Here is a 20,139-nt window from a genome sequence, read left to right on the forward strand (position 1 = left end):
CCAGCGAGGGTTACAATCATCAATCAACCCAACTATAGCAATTGCAAACAAGTGTTAATTGCTTGTGCACAGAAGAAAAATGTAAGTTAAAAAAAAAAATGTCAGCCAATGAGCCATTTTCAAATCGAGGGATATGTATCTGTGTGCATTGAAGTGTTGGTGACTCGAGTCAGACAAATCCAATCTCACATAAAGCTGGGCTATGTTCGTTCCAAACCGAAGCAAAACCAAGGAGTAGGCTCATACTTCCTTCGAATGCGAATGCGAAGTGGATTTTGGTGAGGCAATACTTTTACGAGCTGCCCTTCCATAAGTGAGACACAAGAAAATTGTGCTTCGCATGATGAAATAGCACTGCTATTTAGCAGGAAGGAGGTCTACCTACATGAATAACAACAAGTTTTGAAGTATTCAAACATGACAAACAATGACTACTTACAAATGTATGACTTTACGTTTTCTAATTCTGTACAGATTCGATCAATATAAACAAGATTCTCTCCACTCACCACTTTGTGACACTGACAGTTACATAATGACTTGGGATCCATGACTTGCTCAGTTGCAAACGTTGGTCGTATGTGGTATCATGCTCTAGTTCCCTATAGTCTATTCACAACCGGACATCCTACCTCCATGGTCCAACTGCTGCCTGCATGCAGCAGACAAAGCACACGAGAACTGACGGAGTTTATCGCAAAACCAGACCGTCCGCAGAGAGGGCACTAGCTGGTATATTTTGACATAGTCGTTCATTAATTGCCATCTAGATAGCAGATCAATATAGCTTCGGCTCACTTGTTCATCTTTAGCATTATAATCGTGAATATTGCCTATTTTCTTACGAGTTTTCCTCCACGACAAACACGGAGCTACCAATGCCGTGTAATCATAACATGAATGACCCCGGGGTTAACTAATACATTATGTTAATTTATTACAGCGATCGCACGCTCATTGGTCCTACACAAAGCTGTAGAAGAAAACAATGAAAATGTTAACAAAGCGCTGCAGGATTGCCAAGACGATGGTAGCTTGCAGAGTGTAGTCTAGATTTCGAGCCATCCACGTAACTAAATCATACCATGGCGGGCGCGCTTTGGCGATTCAACCGCGCGTAGTACACTATCCAGAATCAAGCACCATCGTCTTGGGCCAAGACTATATGGCGCCAAAGTTCAAAACAAAATTACTATCAGCTAGGTTGAGTTTCATTCTGCTTTAGTCACTAGATGGATCACGTGAGGTGGTTACTATTTGGGATTCTATGGTGCGCAAACGTGGGGAAAACATTAAAATATTTTAAGTGAAAATATTAAGTCTACATTTAAGTAAAAATATCATAGATTGGTTTCTTATCTCCTGAAACCAAACATTAGTGGTCTGAAGTGGGGGAAAACGGATTGTTATGTTATACAGTGTGAGTGCATCAAGGGGGGGGGGGGGGGTGTTTTACTTTCATTCATGCCTTATGATGATATCTCTGGATTTAGACCCAGTGACTGGGGCGCTGTACTCCTTTTAAACAATTTTTGACTTCATCTGTCGTACTAGCGCCCCAGGGAACGGCACAGAATTTTAACAAATACCCTGTTTTTCGCGACACCCAGCCACAAAAAATGCCTCAAAATGACAAAAAGACCAAACAAACTAGCTCAAAAATCGCCTACTCTATTCTCGATACGTCTAGGATGTAACATCAGGCATTTAATTGTACTCACGATCATTTTTTAAACTCCAAATCAGGGGCGATGACCAGAAAAATCCAGACCAGCAGACTTCATCCCCTCTTTCAGACAATATTCCCTTTCTGAGAACCTTTCACCCCCTTTCTGATAAATTTCCAACAACCCGGCACCGTATAAGTTACGTTGCCCATGATTGAACGCACGTGGGCACTTGCTAGCTGCAGCGCCTGTACCCATCCCAGTGTACAATGTATAGCATTCGCTACAACGCCTGTAACAAGTGTAGCATTAAACAGCCGTTGATGGACATCCACCCACGACGCGTCACCAGCAAACCGAAGACACGTGATGCGACTACCACCTGATCTATACACCGCGACGCCATGTTTCGTTACCATACACATCCGAAAATCGCAGACTTGTCAATCGCTCCACGATGCGGAGTTAAAAATCATCGATTTGGAGTTTAAAAAATGATCGTGAGTACAATTAAATGCCTGATGTTACATCCTAGACGTATCGAGAATAGAGTAGCCGATTTTTGAGCTAGTTTGTTTGGTCTTTTTGTCATTTTGAGGCATTTTTGTGGCTGGGTGTCGTGAAAAACAGGGTATTTGTTAAAATTCTGTGCCGTTCCCTGGGGCGCTAGTACGACAGATGAAGTCAAAAATTGTTTAAAAGGAGTACAGCGCCCCAGTCACTGGGTCTACTCTGGATTTTAATATAGTAGCCATAATGCCTTAGGACAAAAATGTAGTTAAATTTGTTAAGTACTAATTTAATAATATTTTTGATTTACTTTGCCCGCCATACTAGCTTCTGAATATTCAATAAATTACCAACCAATGAAAGGTGTGAAAACATATGACGTTGCTCCAATGTCGTGCATGCACAAGCACTGTTGTTAATGGCGGACTGTCTCTCGCAACGTAAAACCAAAACTTTAAAAATTTCAACACACCATGAAGTGAAAGTTCCATTGTCAAAAAAATTGGATAGATGATTTGAAAAAAAAAAATTAGTTTTTGATTGTGAACAATTTTCCTGTTATCCTACTGAAAACACATGACACCAGGATACAATTACAAACCTGGTAAGCGTTGAAACGTTCTTGTTGCGCTACTTCAGCATTCATTGCTACGTTAACCGCCTCAGTCAGCTTTCCACACCAGTTCAAAAACTGACTTTCCATTTCGGTAAGTTGTTGTACACTGCCTGCTAGCTGCTGCTTGCCTGCTAGCTGCTGCTAGCAAAGATTATAGAGCGCCGTTATTAGTACGACTTCACCACAGACTTGACTAGCTAGCTATGGACAAAACCACGTGCGGGGGGGGGGGGGGCGAGCTTTTTTTAACATGCGCCCTCTATTGGCAATCCAGTGACTTGGGTTCGCTTTCGCTTGTCCCTAGAACTTATGCCGTGTCCGAATAGGCGACTTCGGCTACAGCTACGTCTAGGGCGCGCGCGTCTGCCTATTCTTCAGCACTGGTAGACGCGCTGATCCAGCCGTAGCTGTAGCCAAAGTCGCCAATTCGGACACGGCCGTACTTGATGACAATTCGTTAGGCGCTTATGGCAAGCCATATGCCCAATAATTCGATAAACACTGTTTATCACCGATAAACTTAATGTATCGCCGATAAACACTGTTTTTCGAGATAAACATTGTTTATCAAGTTTATCAACTGATAAACACTGTTTATCGAAAAAACTATGTTTATTAAGCGATAAACACAGTTTTTCGAGGTGATAAACAGAGTTATCGACTGATAAACACTGTTTATCGAAGTGATAAACAGAGTTTTTCGAGGTGATAAACAGAGTTTTTGATAAACACTGCAAGTGATAAACATGGTTTATCGAAAAACAGTGTTTATCAGTCGATAAACACAGTTTTACGCCGACGCCAGATGCCCAATAATTTGATAAACAGTGTTTATTGGTTGATAAACACTGTTACTCGAGAAAAACTGTTTATCAACTGATAAACACAGTTTTACGCCGACGCTGGATGCCTATTAATTCAGTATGCAATTCGATAAACAGTGTTTATCACTTGATAAAACAGTGTTTATCGAAAAACTTTTTTTATCATCTGACAAACACAGTTATATAAACCTTGTTTATCAAATTGATAAACACGGTTTATCGAAAAACAGTGTTTGTCGGTTGATAAACACAGTTTTACGCCAGATGCCCAATAATTAAACAGAATTTGTTTGAGCCCGTAGATGCTCTCTGGTGCAATCTAGGGAATCTGAGGGGTGATATGTTCCCCCTCTCAGATGTTGGAATTTAATGCCTATTTCAAGCTATGAATGATGCACCTATTTTTGCTATCATGGTTATTGTACCTATAAAAAGCAACTCAATTATAGTTTCGTTATATCAATATTGTTTCTGCATTTTAATGCTCAGACGGCGTGTCATCCCTATCATCACCAGACCTAAGACACATGTTTTATGGGGCAAATCAGTCAGAATGGAACATAACATCTGTAAAATATGAGCAGCAGTATATGCTCATTCTACAAGCAGTATAATAGAACCTTCAACAGCATCTTCATGTGCGGATCATGAACCAAGTTTTAGGGGGTAAACCTGTCGAAGAGTGAGCTCAAGAGTGCGAAACCTTTATGGCATGGGTCCGGGCCCGCTTATGGGCCTGGGAAAATTGTGCGTTCTAGATGCTCTGTGGTGCAATCTTAGGCCAATAAGAGGCATACAGAACGGAACAGAACATCTGTAAAATGTGAGCAGCAGTAGAACCTTTTGGGTTGACAGCATCTTCAAACACGGATCTATGAACCAAGTTTTAGGTGGAAATACTGTCAAAGAGTGAGCAACCGAGTGTAAAACCTTTACGCCATGGGTCCAGCCCGATTAAAGGGACACACCGGCCGAACTGGGCTATTTGGGCTACAAAATAGACTAAGAAATGTATTCAACGGGTTTCCAGGAATGAAAAAGAACAGTCCTTAAAAAAAATCATCAAATTTGGCCGTTTTTGAGCATTTTAAAACAAAAACGAAGGTTGCGTGATTGTTCTAACCAAAAAGTGGTACAAACAATCATGTGACCTTCCGGGCTAGTTTTACTTCCAGCCGTCTAAAAGTAACTTACCAAACCAAATTTAAATCTTGTTTTTACAAAATTATTAACGAGTTAATATTGACAAAAAAGATCATGTATTCAAATTATCGCTACAAAATGTAAATAATGGTGAAAAATCTAACGTAAGATTCGCATTCAAAGAGTCCGTGTAACGGAAGCTTGTTTAAATGGCCCCACAGCGTGGAGCAATCGGAACGTAAGCCTCGGGGCATATCACATACCGCACATGCCGTGTCTCGTGGGGGGCTGGAGGTGCAATCCCGGGCGCTATGAACTCCCAGCTTGCGGGTCTCGCCGTGAGCTTGGGAGGGGTTGGGAGCCAGACATCAGAGTACATGTTTGTCATCGTGGGTTTGTCAGTCGGTACACCTCGTGCCAAATCCGTTATTTCTTATGATCGCAACGTTCCAATATTATACTCTGTTTTGTTTCATGGCTCCTAATTTCAGGAAACATACAAAAAGATTGACGATGTCAAAACGTAGGAATATCGCATTTTGTTATATTGACAGTGTTATTGTGTGAGTAGCTTAAAAAATGTTTTATGAAGAAGAAAAAATGATTACAAAAACCGGAGCCCCTGATCGAAAAAACGAACAGGTGAAAAATAATTTTGTATAAAAGGTTGAAAAAAATATGATAAAAAAAATTCCCTCAAAGCATAATTTTGTCAAAAAAATATTTGTTTATTCTGTGAATGAAGTGTTATTTTTGAGATTGTTGAGGTATTATTTGGTTACGTTCCAAGCTACGCAGCTACTCAGCTACGCTTACGTTCCTTCAAGTTACGCTATAATATAAAAAAGTACGTTTTTCAAGCCCGAGTCAAGCTACGCTTACGTTCCATATGCAACTACGTTTACATTCCAAGATATCCAGCTACGCTTATACCTTCCAAAATATGACGTTCCAAGCTACGCTTAGATTCCAAGTTTTGCTAACGTTCCTTCTCAAGGTACGCTTTCAATCCTGAGTCAAGTTACGCTTACGTTCCATACGCAGCTATGTTTACGTTCCAAGATACCCAGCTACGCTTACGTTCCAAGATATGCTTACGTTCCAAAAGATAAGATTACGTTCTAAGCTACACAGCTTCTCAGCTATGCTTATCGATCCATATGCAGCTACGTTTACGTTCCAAGATACCCAACTATGCTTACGTTCCAAGATATGCTTATGTTCCAAAAGATATGGTTACGTTCCAAGCTACGCAGCTACTCCATATCCATACAATCCATATACATCATTTAGGTTTGTTACGCTAAAATCAAAAATTACGCTTTCAATCCCGAGTCAAGCGAGGCTTACGTTTCAAGATTTGCAGCTACGCTTACATTTCAAAATACATTCTCACAAGGATGCTTTTGAATCCCTCACGATTCCCTCCCCCACCCCCTCACCCCCTCACCCCCCAACCCACCAACCCCCACCCCCCCCCCCCCCCCGAGATTATAAAATGTTTCACTGTGAATAACAGGGCCCCTCAGTTTCATCTGTTTAGCAGAAAATACTGCTCACAAAATTTTTTTACTATTCAAATATTTAGTCGGCCACCAGCCACAAGTTCACCAGGAAGTTGGTGCCAGGAATGCTTTATTTACTTGTCACTGTCCCATCATATTCTGGGTTAGTTTTTTGTGTTCTTCGTGACGATCTTTGGATGTACGTCAATGGAGCAATAAACTAGTTTATTGCTCTATGGTACGTCGAAGCACGACTATACCTCCATCGTCGAAGGATTTGCCTGATCCGTATATGCTGGTTGTTTATACTTTATGGATAGACTGAATCCTTATGCTGCGTCGTACTAAAACGTTGCTATAAACAAAGCACCAGTCTATATCCAATATTGTGCGACGAGGTCACGAAGACTTGACAGTTGCAACGGCTGGAAACACGTTTACGCTGGCCTTTTACCGCTTTTGGGTTTTTTAATCATTTTTCGCTAATTACGTGACATTTTGACGATTTTTTTTTACAGCAACCATCTATAAAAACATTATTTATGATTATACAGCCCTAAACTGCGTACACGGTGAGCCGGTGTGTCCCTTTAAGGGCCCGGGAAAATTTTGCATTCTAGATGCTCTGTGGTGCAATGCCAATAAGAGGCATACAGAATGGGACAGAACATCTGTAAAATGTGAGCAGCAGCAGAATTTTTTGGTTTGACAGCATCTTCAAGTGCGGCTCTTGAACCAAGTTTTAGGGGAAAATTATGGTGGCCCTGACGGGACACAGCCAGTCGTGGATATTTTTGCGACGTCGTGAATATTTTTGCGACGTAAATTCACGACAAGTCGCGAATATTTTTGCGACGTCGTTAATATTTTTGCGACGTCGTGAATATTTTTTGCGACGTCGTGAATTTATTCACGACAAGTCGCGAATTTTTTCCTGACTAGTCGCAAATTTTTTCACGACTAGTCGCAATTTTTTTTACGACTAGTCGCGAATTTTTTTCACGACTAGTCGCGAACATTTTCATGACGTCGTGAATATTTCTGCAACTGGTCGCGAATATTTTTTCAGTAGCTTGAGTGTGTAATTACTGTATTCACGTAGACGGCTTAGTAAGACTAAGTAAAAGCTGTCCCGTACGATGATGATGGATCCGGAGGACAATTCCGACTCTTGCAAATCGATGGTGGGTTATTTAAACAAAACTAACGTTGACGTATGGCCCTTACGGTAGGCCTAGGCCTAACGTTATAGTTTTACTAGTACTTTAGTAGTAGGCTATCCTATGCTTGGCAATAAACATTGGCATTTTCACTCTTCAGATAAAACATAACGTTATATGTCACCCGCTCCTTCTTAATGATGAATATCGAGTACATTTCATTTTTGAGTTTATATCATAATAATCCCAACAAGCAAATCTCAATATTTTAAATAAAATAAAAATCATGATCATACGACCTTCCTGTCCAAAATAATATGTAATTTTCGATGACCTTGACACTATAAATTTTACGACCCGTTTTGAAAAACACCAACGCCAGAAAAATTTACTTTTAAAAGTGCGACGTCTCACACACTCATGAAAACAACTATTTTTTACGAAATGAAAGCATCAATTTTTAACCCCGGCGTAGTCGGATCAACAATAGGTAAATTTTACAAACAACCCAATGATAAGTTTAATTATAATGTGTTGACAATTTCAGCAAATAAATTTGAAAATTTTTACCTGAAATATTATTTCCAACTTGAAACGCGAGTTCGTTCCGTCACGGCAGGGTGCAACGCATCACGTAATCCCCCACCAAGTTTAATCCCTTTAGTATTCAGAATTGTTTGGGTTTGGAGTAATTCAACCTTGAAAACCCCCGAAATATTGATGAAAATCAGACACTGTTTTTTCGAACTTCAATAACAATTCTACTGGATAAAACATGGGCCCATTTCACATAGCCGAGTGGCTACAATCGTCATAGATTGGCTCTCTACGCGTGCCGTGTAAGAATTACACACTCAAGCTACTGAAAAAAATATTTACGACTAGTCGCGAATTTATTCACGACTAGTCGCAGAATTATTCACGACGTCGTAAAAAATATTCGCAACTAGTCCTGAAAATATTCGCGACTAGTCGTGAAAATATTCACGACGTCGCGAAAATATTCGCGACTTGTCGTGAATAAATATACGTTGCGAAAATATTCGCGACTTAGTCGTAAAAATATTCGCGACGTCGCGAAAATATTCGCGACTTGTCGTGAATAAATATACGACGTCGCGAAAATATTCGCGACTTAGTCGTGAAAATATTCACGACTGGCTGTGTCCCTTAAGGGCCACCATAGAAAATACTGTCAAAGAGCACGTGAGTGTAAAACTTACATGGCATGGGTCCGGGCCCGCTGAAGGGCCCAGGAAAATTTTGTATTTTTAGATGCTCTGTGGTGCACTCTTTAGGCCATCTAGCGGCCAAATGGCAAACGGCGAAACAGAACAATGTTTGTGTTCCAGTGCTCCACAGTTCCACAGTGCAAAACACGATTTTCATAATATTTAGGTGGTCAAAAATTCTGCTTAAGCAAAATTATCCATGCTTAGTAAAATCAGAATACTGGCCAAGACTCCATTCAATTGTTATGCTAAGTAAACAATAGCTCAATACCAGTTACAAGCAATGTATATGGCATGACATTTTGGCCAGTAATCTGTGTAAAACTAACAAGCTATTTTCGTGCTTAACCAAATTTTTTGCTTAAGCAGCTCTATGAAATTGGCCCCTGTTCCGCATGCGGGACCAGGGACTTGACGATGTCGCAGTCGCCTGGTATGTAAATGTATTCACTTATTAATATGTAACATTGTTACGTGTACGTTTTGACCAATCAAATGCACCCAAAAAAAAAGACTAGTTCATTTGTCACTTGTGGGTTACGTATACTTAGTTGATGATTGAAATAAATTTTTTAACAACCAATTAATTATAAAAAAAGAAAGCACTTAATGTTCATTTGAATTTAAGTAATACGTTGTAACATACATTGGGGTCGGTTTTGTTTGCAAAATTTGAATTTTGGGAAGTGCAATAAAACGACTTATGACACCGACACCCCCTTGCCTGCTAATGAGTTTACCCGCCCCACGTGCGTGCCGCGTGTAGACGCGTGCGCCTTACAACGTCTTCTACTGTGATGTCACAGAGTATAATGAATATTTTACCGGCAGGTCAGCACTTCCACGCGCGCTCCTACTGGTTTTGTTCATCTCCCCATTTGGGGAGATTTTCCAATAACAACGTGCAGAGTAAGAAACGACTTCGTCAAGTCCCATTCTCGGGACCACATTTTGACGGCGAGCGCGCACTGTACTGTATGACACGAGGTTGTTTCATTATAAGTTGAGGTAATAGCTAGGGACCTCTCACACGAGAATGGGACTTGAATCAAGTCTATGTATCACCCGCTTGCTGAAACGACACAGCCTGAATAATTCCAAGATCTGTGGACGAGCGAAATGAGATCGATACACATAGAGAACGAGGTTGAATACTTCCTGGCCCATGTTTTCGCTCAGCCCCATGGAGGCAAGGCGCTGGGGACGAGCGAAGCCCATGCTCTGCTATATTGTTGGTATTTAAGGGTACGGACGGGGGACGGTGATCTTCATGGTACGCACGCGCATCCCCCCTCTTCTTTATTTCAATTCAATTCATCACACACACACAAAAGCACAGCCAGCACATCACTGACGACTTGGGTTCAACAACTACGAGCTGGGCCTTATGAATTCAACGTAGTTTTTTGTTTTAACTCATGCATGAGCTGTCGTTGGTTCGTCCTAAAGAATGAACACAGGCTGAAAAATGAGCAGGTACAGTAGGGCTATATTATAAAGATCTAAAAACTTTTCAAATTTTCCTTTTTTAAAGGGAGGTACACGTTTGGTAATTGTCAACTCATTCAAGAATCAAAATTCAAATCAAAGACCAGCACCATCAGTCTTCTCACTTTTACTTAGTCCTGGGGTGGATTTCACACAGGTAGTCCTAACTTAGGACTAGTCCTAAGCATAGCTAAGAGATAGGACCGTTCCTAACTTAGGACCGGTCTTATCTCTTAGCATTGCCTACTCCTAGAACTATTTCGGTTTCGTCTGGCTATTGTCTCCCGTAACTAGGCAGTTTCATCAAGTTGATTTTACGTGTACCAAAACACACACGCACACAGCCCCGAAAAAAAAGAACGAAATATATTAAATCATAACTCACATTTTGTACAACTCATAACTATGAGACTTGACAGCAGGCAGGAGCATTCTCTCCTCGTGCTTAGATTTTAAAAATATTCGAAATCGGATGAATAGTTTCGGAGATATTGTAAAAAAAAGAGAGCAACGACAAAAAAAAGAGGCTTGGCTTGGCGTGCAGCGCCCATTCGTTTGTGCATGACGTCAACTTTGAACCCCGTGGACAACGGATTTCGGAAATCTTCGGAAAGCGCCGAAGAAGCCCGAAGACGTTTTTTTGCGATGCGGGAGCACATGTTTACACAAAATGAGATAACGATTACATCATCGTGTAGCCGATAAAATTCCGCACATCGTACAGCTAGTCGCATAGCTTTTACCATAAAAACCTATTTTTGTCGGCGTTTTCCATTTTTTGAATCAAGATTTCTTCCAGAGACAATCATCAAAATTGAATGCGACTTTGTCAGTGCTAATTCCCATACTTTTAAGTTAAACTTGTGAAAATTTGGTGTAATTTGATTATGTTTTCTTCTCCCGCAGAAAGGTTTTGTTAGACCATTTCTTGCAAAGTTGTCCTAAATACGCACGATTGTACATGTACGTCGTACTCGTACATCTTCGTGTTTCCGTGATGTGCCACCACAAGAGGGCGTGTGTTACAATAAGTTTGATAGGCCGGGGCTCTAATAGAAAGCTGGAAAGCTGCCCGATCTTGTTTTCTTTGATAATTTCTACGTTCTGAATTGATAATAACAGACTGCTCATCTTGAGTCAAAAGAAACTAGTATTGTTACATACTTTTAAAGGCCTATACTAATTGAAACGAAAGTTGAACAAAAAAATTGATTGTATATAGCCATTGGTTTTTAGAAATTGTCTTTGTAAATATAACAAAAATAATCGATGTATACCAATGCCTTCATCCTCAAGTTTTTTAAAGATTGTTCTAAATTTTTACTGTGTTAATGCTACAATTTTAAATCAAAGGATCAACTGATCTTAAATTAAAGAAAACACCAGTCATAAACTCTTTAATTTTATTCCATTCTGGTTAATTTAATAATGCTATTTGTTGACATAATTAATAAAGAATATTCACACAAACACCTGCAAAACTTAACACATATTTAATTTTTATAAAAAATATTAAAAAATAAATAAAAACATATATACAAGGATTGTCTCTGTGTGATGTTTTAGTATAGAACAATGATACACCCCCCCCCCCCCACACACACACACACACGCCCACCAAACATAATAGAGGTGCAAACATTTAATAATAATAATAATTTCTTATATAGCGCATTTCACAATAAACCGTATCAATGCGCTTTACATTAGTCCCCTGGTCATTGGGCCAATAAACATCCCTTTAATCTTTCTCAGCTCCCATTTTATACCTTGCAAATCCTAGCGGGGTTAGCTTGAAGTTGTCCTTTAGTGTGGACCGGATGTGGCGCTTTAGAAACCGGTAAATGGCTCCCTGCATTAGAGCAGCTTGATGAGGGGCTAAGAAGTTCATCCAATTCCTTTACACAGGAACAGAAACGTGTGATTTAGTTTCGAATTTGAAGTTTGTTCTCTTGTGTTCTATGGTATCATGGAGGTGATACATAGCCCCCCCTTACATTTCATTATTTTGTCTGGAACGTATTTATAACATAACCCTTAACCAAAATGTAGGGTCATTAATTCAATCTTGTTTATTTTTTGGATGTAAGCCTACCTTTTTAATTTTTGATTTAGATAGATTGACCCTGCACCCCCAATCGTTGCATAACGTCGGGAACTAATTAAAGACACTATAAAAAAAAAACCGAAGGACTAAGCCGGCACTGTACAGTGGCCTAAGACTATTATTATCCAGTGACCTGTGAAAGCATGATACTGAAAATGACCATCAAGCCGGGGCACCCTTCCAAGGACACCTACTTGGAAATGGGCGATGCAGTCCTCAATAATGATGAGCAATGCAAGGTCACTTTGGTTTGTTTCCGTGTTGTGTAAGAATTAATGGCAAAAAAGAAACCCAAGCACTAAAAGGAGATAAGGAGATTGTATCATTAGCTGACGAGTGTGCAAAGTCTTGGGTTGAGGTTGATCTGTAGTCAATCTTACTCTATTATAAACGGTTGAGTCAAAAAATAAAAGTAAATGATGTTGTCAAAGTTTTAGCGTGATGTGTCTACAGTACATTTAAAAGTAATACGAGGAGTCCTTACCCGCTTTCGTACCCATGTATTGCTTCGTCGAATACGTTTGGCAGGAATACTACTACTACTACTAGCAGTATCGACGGCAGCCATAGATGGGTTCTTTTCTGTAGGAATGGCAGTTGGTGTGAGAACCATTCGAACAGGTATTCCCAATTTCTTCTTCATGATACACGTATCATCAAATACATCGTCCAAGAAGTGGGCTTTGCAAATCCTTGAATATTTAGAAAGTGTGAAGTCTGATCTTGTAAGGTCTACAAACTTCACCCATTGATGGCGGATAACATTATCTTTGGGAAATCTGTAAAAACCCAACTCGGAATCATCCCTCTGATTTCTATTGCAGCCACCAACAACACAAAATATTGGCATATTGATAATGGAAGAAAGCTTTAAAATAAATAACAAAAGAGCGACTAACTTTCAACCACTAGCACATAACCACAGCGAAACGTAATAACAAAGTGTATTGTGTGTGTGCATTGAAAAGTTCAGTACAACTATGTACGCACGACGGGAACTAGAAGTTCAGCCAGCCGTGCTAAGTGTGAGTCCGCAACCAGACCGTTGCTATGCGGGGGGCGCTTACACAGGCAGAAAGATCCACACGTCCAGCTACGTCACTATTTTTGGCAAAAGGTTTGCTGCCACCATCGGTGAAAGGCGCTCGTGTTTGGGGAAGCCCTGATGTTGCGGGGTAATTTTTCGCCGCGAATTTCGTTTTTTTCTCAAATACAAGATGAGTGTAAAAATCTAGGAAAATTGTAGGGTACTTATTAATACATGATCTTTTAAATAGCGAAAGCTGAAGGGGGTATTTTGCATGGTCTTTAACAATTTCCCCCACGATGCCGCTCCTTGGTTTTATTCACAAAATATCACTTTTTGCCGTTCATAAAAAATCATACTAGCGCCTCCTCAAAGCACAGTTTGTAAACCTCACCAGTGATAGAGGGCGCTCGCCTAGTGTGCGCCCTCTATTGCCATAGGCTGCGCATTAAACTTGGCCGTGGCCAATATGAAGAAAAACATAAGAATTGAACTTGAACACGGGTACGTTTTTTTCACGATCCTCGCTCATTAAAAACGGTATATCTCTGCAACCAAACATCCGATTTCAAAATTTTAAATTGATTTTTACTTCTAAGAATACACCTTAACAGACCACATCTTGTCAAAGAAAAAATCACCTGCATTAAATTTGACTGAAACAGCCTACCGTAACCCCAGTCATAGAGGGTCATCTGTCACGCGTTCAACGACCCATGGTTCAATGATATTGAATGGATAACTTTCCGTATGGCGCCACCACCTTTTCACTCATTTTTACAAAAAGGGATATCTCATTGAGGTAAATTAGATACTATATTATTTCATATCGAATGAAAAAGTGGTCTAGCCATACGGAAACTTTTCCCAATGAATTTTTGAATCAGAAATCTCTCCTTTTTTTTTCTTTTTTATCTTGCCAAAATTAGGCTCTATGTGTCCTTTGATATATCAATGTGTATGCTTTCGACCAGAGAATCCACTCCGCAATTTCAAAAATTGTTAAAAATGATAAATTCTTACTGTAATAATATTCACTTTTTGCACACAGCTGTGTACATACTGGTACCCTGTGCGAGCTTCGTGGTTCCGTGTATGTTTTGTACACAAATCACGGATCGTACCCGCCCTCTCGTGACGCATTTTCGCAAAACGAGGTCGGGTAATTTTCACTTATTGTTGGCAGAAGAGTAACACGTACAGTAGATAGGGAATCTGAATATTACGGTAAGAATTTATCATTTTTAACAATTTTTGAGATTGCGGAGTGGATTCTCTGGTCAAAAGCATACACATTGATATATCAAAGGACACATAGAGCCTAATTTTAGCAAGATAAAAAAAAAAAAAAAAGAGAGATTTCTGATTCCCAAATTCATTGAACCATGGGTCGTTGAACGTGTGACAGATGACCCTCTATGAGGTTACGGGAGACGATAGCCGGACGAAACCGAAAAAGTTCTAGGAGTAAGCATTGCCTAGGTAGGACTAGTCCTAAGTTAGGATTACCTTTGTGAAATCCACCCCTTAGCCCACCTTGTTGAGCTGTTAATGGCTCCGCTTTTAACATCGGTCTCATCACTGTCACCATTACAGCCCACCTTCAATACATGTTTTAAACGCTAAGTTTTCAAAGACGCAAAAGGTGTGGTAGTTTGATTGCAAATTTCTTCCATTTAAAAAAGTCCTATACTACTCCAACATACCTCATTTTATTCCTTACTTACAAAAGAAAATTCAGTTATTGCTGGAACGGTCGTAAAACTTTCACCTATCAACGCTGTTTTGAAAAACGTATAGCATTAAGGAGGCCCAAAGTACGGAAACCAGTCATCTCGCCTCCCCGCAAAGTCGCCCCCTGCAAAGTCGCCCCCTAGCAAGCTCGTCCCCTCCGTGTACAAACTCGCCCCCTCACAATGTCACCCCCTACAAAGTTGCCCCAGACACAGTTGCCCCCAGACACAGTCGCCCCCCGACAAAGTCGCCCACTAACAAATTCACCCCCAACACAGTCGCCCTCTACGCGTTTTTGGCCGTGTCCAAAACGGCGACTTCGGCAACGGCTAGTTTTTTAAAAATCTTTTTTTAAAAAGTCAGTGCTTTTTTATCCTTGATATCTTTATCCAGTAAATTTTTGTGAGAAATCTTTTAGGCCCTATGCTCATTACATGTTTTTAAGTTTAATTATTTATGGACGTTACATTTATTTATTTTATTGGACATCATTCTTTTTTATGGACATTATGTTTATTTAGGTTGATGGATCATGATGGATGATCATGATGAATTTTTTGTTTGAAGAAACAGTTTTTTGTTTGAAGAAACAATAGTTTTTCTAATGATGTTTTTCTAATGACATGTTTTAAGTTTAATTATTTAATGATGTTTCTGTGAGATAATAAGTAAATATTTTTTAGAAATATCTTTTTATATTTAAGTAAGTACATAACAAATTATTTCTAGAACTATATTTTTCAATAAAATACTTTAGTACAACGGTAGAATTTTTATTGGAAATTTTTCGTTTTTCAATAAGTAAGGCCTAGGATCCATTGTCTTTCCCCTTAGATGTCATGGAAACAAGAGCAAAACAATGTACGAATTGACCTATCATGTTCTAAGTTTCCGAAATGGACCCAAAGGATCCGCAAGAAAAACCTTTTCAACAACGAAATAACTTTTGTCAAAAATTGTGGATTTTCAATAGGTTATCCTCGGCAAAAATAGATAAAGTCTTTAAGTATTCCCTTTCTTGAATCAAGTTAACAACAATAAAAAGTTCCCTTTAGGGGGGCGACTGTACTGGGGGGGGACTTTGTCAGGGGCGACTGCATCGGGGGGCGACTTTGCAGGGGGGCGACATTGTAAGGGGGCCAGTTTGTACCCGGAGGGGGCGTGCTTGCTGGGGGGGGGGGGGGGTATCTTTGTAGGGGGCGAGTTGACTGGCATTCAAATATTAGACCCCTATAAGACTCACAGGGGAGCCTTATAGTTTCTAGAAGTAAATAGATCCATTCTTTTGTATTTAATTTTTTAATTTTTTAATTTAGTTTGAATTTTCTCTGTAATAGCGCCCTGAGCACTTTTGTGGATTTTCGCTCTGTGAGACCTCGTTATTAGGTGTTCTGAGCAGAGCACAGCTCCGAACAACTAGTGTTATTGTTCGTTTTTTAGGTATTCGGGCTAACAGCCCGGAACACCTCTTATTTTTGTTCATTTTTTTGAAAATTCATAAATTCATGTATAAAGAACTACGAAATTTCTCCATTGGTTGTGCGTAACACGTGTGGCGTACACGTGTAGTGTATTCAAGGCATATTTGGTGGCATGCGGCCAAGTTTATTGTGCTCTGTGCCATAGCATGATGCATAGAGCTATATAGCTCTATTTATGCAAATTGGTGCAAACGATTTCCTCTCAATCTTCGGCATCAAGTTGATCAAATGTTACCCTTCTGATGGCTTAGTGGTCAATGTGGAATTGAAGATGAAGTTTCGCTGAGATGGCCACCTACTTCAGTGATTCATGGGACTTTTAATTCTGTGAGAAAACAACAGTACAAAATAACGAACATTGGTCATGTTTTGGTTTGGTTAAACAATGAGAAGCAGAGACGTTACATCGATCGACCACTCCCCCCCGGGTGAAGGGTGTTTGGACCCACAGAATTCACGACAGTATTACAATACCTATTACTTCTTGAACTTAGCATAATCATCAATTGTTTTGATTATTTGTTAAAACAACCATCCAAGTTATTCTGAGTTAAATATTTTGAAGAAAAAAAATCTCTGGAATAACATAAGCCCTTTGACCTTTCTCTAGTAGGAAAGGGCGTTACGTAAACTAATCTATTTCTACCTCCATGCACGGACATCAGGACATGGATGTTACAATACAAAACATTCAAAGAAAACAGAATGGTTAAAGTATAAGGCCCAAGCAATTAGGAATGGTCTTGCTAAAATGAACTGCCAGATTAAACAAAACTTTAGTACAAACAAATAAATAAAACAATCCAGATTTAAGAACGGAAAAACAACCTATTATTTTATAAACATTATTGTAACAATAACACAGCCCCCAGTGGTATAAAATTGTCTCAAAACATGAAAATAATATTTGAGAAAGGCCAGAGGGGTGCACCTCACTATAGGCCAAAGTTCATGCAAGCTTATCCCATAGGCCTACAAGTTATTTTTTATTGTAACGTTTTGGCGGTCTTGGAGTTAAAAGATTGTACAAATATAAGAATAATGTTACAATCAACTGCCAATAATTTGAACAATACTTTATTTTATGATGCTCAAATGATTGCTGAATTGTGGTCGAGGAAACTAGGAACTCGATGAATAATGACGTACGTAGGTTGTTTTCAAGGCGTTTAACAAACACGTCCTTTTAATGGCTTTTAATGCTGTTGTCTACACTGATTTAATGTAGATTTTTGTTTGCTTATTGTCGACCAAGAAATTATGGTACATGGTGGTGCACTTTCGATCATCGTTTTAAACTTTTAATTAAACGTACATTACATGTTGATGGTCTCGTCTGTTAAAGCCTTTCGGTTCAGAAAAAAAGTTCACAGATATACAAATAACTTACAGGGTTTACAGAAGGCAATGGTGAAAGACTCCTCTCGAGATATTATTCCATGAAATGCTTTACTTTTGAGAAAACAGCAAAACAATATAAATTCTCGTTAACGAAAGTTACGGATTTATGTTTAAAAACACATGTCATGACATGGCAAAACACGCGGAAGCGAGGGTGGTTTTTTTCTGTTGTTTTCTCCCGACTCCGATGACCGATTGAGCCTAAATTTTCACAGGTTTGTTATTTGATATAGAAGTTGTGGTACACCAAGTGTGGGCCTTGGACAACACTGTTTACCGAAAGGGTCCAATGGCTTTAAGCTAAAAGGTAGTCATGACAGAACCTATAGTCTATAAGAATTTGTGATAATTTGAAGTTGAACATTTTCTGATGATTTTTTTTGAAGTTTAACTTTAACTTCATAAAAATGTTACTGTTAGCAATCTGCAAGTTAAACAATCGATTCAGAACTAGGAAAAAATTATAATTGGTATAAATTCCAATTAAATTTTGTTTTGATGTTGCATTTTTTAACTCTGTTGTTGAAGCTTCTAGTTTGTTGGGCTAGGCAGCCGTGCATGCTGACACTTGAGTGAAAACGTAGATTCTTTTTAGTAACAAGAAGTTAGTATGCCCACTTCTGGTGAATAGTAGATCTAAATTGTACACCTGAATACTTAGATGATAGGAGGCAACAAAGTGAGATTCATACAGACAGTTCAGTCCATGGGAGGCCCTGAGACTAGAGGGTGAAATATTTATCGGTTTGGGAAATTCAAGGAGTTATTGTTAAGGCCCGTTTACACAGACCCCGATAACGAGAAGGATAACGAGAACGACAAAAAGAACGCCCTCGATTGGTTAAAATGCTCCACGCAGAATACGCCCACGCTCATTCAACCAATCGAGGCCGTGCATTTTTATCGTTATTGTTCTCGTTATCGGGGCCTGTGTGACCGGGCCTTTATGGTTGTTATTTACATAGTTCAAAATTAAATAATGTGATCCTAAATCACTATCAACATCAAATCCAAACTAAACCCATATCAAAGCTGAATCAAAAGTAGGTTCATGTTAAACATTTGCTTCTAGTATGGGATGATCCCATAAAGGGTATTGCTTTTAATTCATTTGTATAATATAAAATACAACCTCTATTTTTAGTGAACAATTTTACGAGTTCTTGATACCAAGTAGTATATTAAAAAATAAATGGTTAATATGCAACATTATTAAGGGATTCAATAGTGATCCTTTGAAAACTTTATTTTAAAGTCAAAGTATCAGTGCGTTAATTGCATGATTAAACATTACTGTTTGGTTTTATAATATTCATCTTTATTGGATTTGCATGAATATGCTTATTAAAAAATTAGCTGTAACATTAGTTTAGTAAAATATTCTGTGAATACTGTAGGCCTACACAGCCAATATCGGAATGTTGACAAATGGTTGATGCTTTGAAATATATTTGAATTGCCTCTAGCGAGCGGGTTATCTTAGTAGTCTAGCTGGTAAGACACTGCTCTAATTCGTGGCTCTAGAATTGCAAGGGGCTTGGGTTGGAATCCAACCCGAGTAATATTATGCCTGTGATATTTTCTTTCACAGGACTCCGTATGTTACCGAGTATACAGTGCTAACACACCGGTGTACGGGTAAAAACCAAAATTTATATTGATACTTTGAGTTGAAGTGGCCATTATATAGTAAACAACAAAATACAATCAATCTAAGTTTAAAATGTCATGATTGTTGCCTGCAAATTAAATGTTTTTCACACTAAAAAGTACTTTTTATTTTGTAGGGAGGGAATTGTCTCCCGTTTCCCAATACTGTAGAAAGGTTCATGGTGTACCTATTTAAAAATAATAAAAGGAATTTGTTTGATTGGTCCTCTGTAGTTTTGAACTAGTTTACATATACTTTGGTCAAATGTTGTTTAGACACGAATATGTTTTTTTCCTTCAGAAAATGGTGAAAATTCCCATCTTCTTCTCTTCGTCCCTTGTCCTCGAACAAAAGCACTCTTCCCAAACTCGTATGAACTTGTAACTTTGCACATAGTTAGATATGCATTAGGAGTGGAACCTGTGTTAGTTACATCATGATGACGTCATCCATTCTTTAGTTATAAAAATTCAAAGTTTATTATATAAAAAACATGACTTTTGATCCACATGATGGATTCTTACAATCGATGCATCATCAAAAAGGTCGTTAAAAACTCCATAAAGGCCTCGCAGGCATGATCCCATTTTTAC

General features: G+C 39.0%; 2 protein-coding genes across 2 annotated transcripts in view; one reads left to right on the forward strand and one right to left on the reverse strand.

The window, feature by feature from the left end:
• The window catches only part of LOC139944530 (exportin-5-like), a 207,142-nt gene extending 204,153 nt beyond the window's left edge, over positions 1-2,989 (reverse strand). The window contains exon 1 of the mRNA XM_071941578.1: positions 2,779-2,989. Coding sequence (XP_071797679.1) covers positions 2,779-2,880 — 102 coding nt within the window. The 5' untranslated portion in view covers positions 2,881-2,989. The remainder of the gene's footprint in view (positions 1-2,778) is intronic.
• Positions 2,990-9,950: 6,961 nt separating this feature from the next.
• LOC139944585 (poly(A) polymerase beta-like) overlaps positions 9,951-20,139 on the forward strand; it is a 161,176-nt gene continuing 150,987 nt past the window's right edge. The window contains exon 1 of the mRNA XM_071941640.1: positions 9,951-10,133. Coding sequence (XP_071797741.1) covers positions 10,126-10,133 — 8 coding nt within the window. The 5' untranslated portion in view covers positions 9,951-10,125. The remainder of the gene's footprint in view (positions 10,134-20,139) is intronic.

Source organism: Asterias amurensis, chromosome 1, assembly GCF_032118995.1.
Source record: "Asterias amurensis chromosome 1, ASM3211899v1".
Taxonomy (NCBI): domain Eukaryota; kingdom Metazoa; phylum Echinodermata; class Asteroidea; order Forcipulatida; family Asteriidae; genus Asterias; species Asterias amurensis.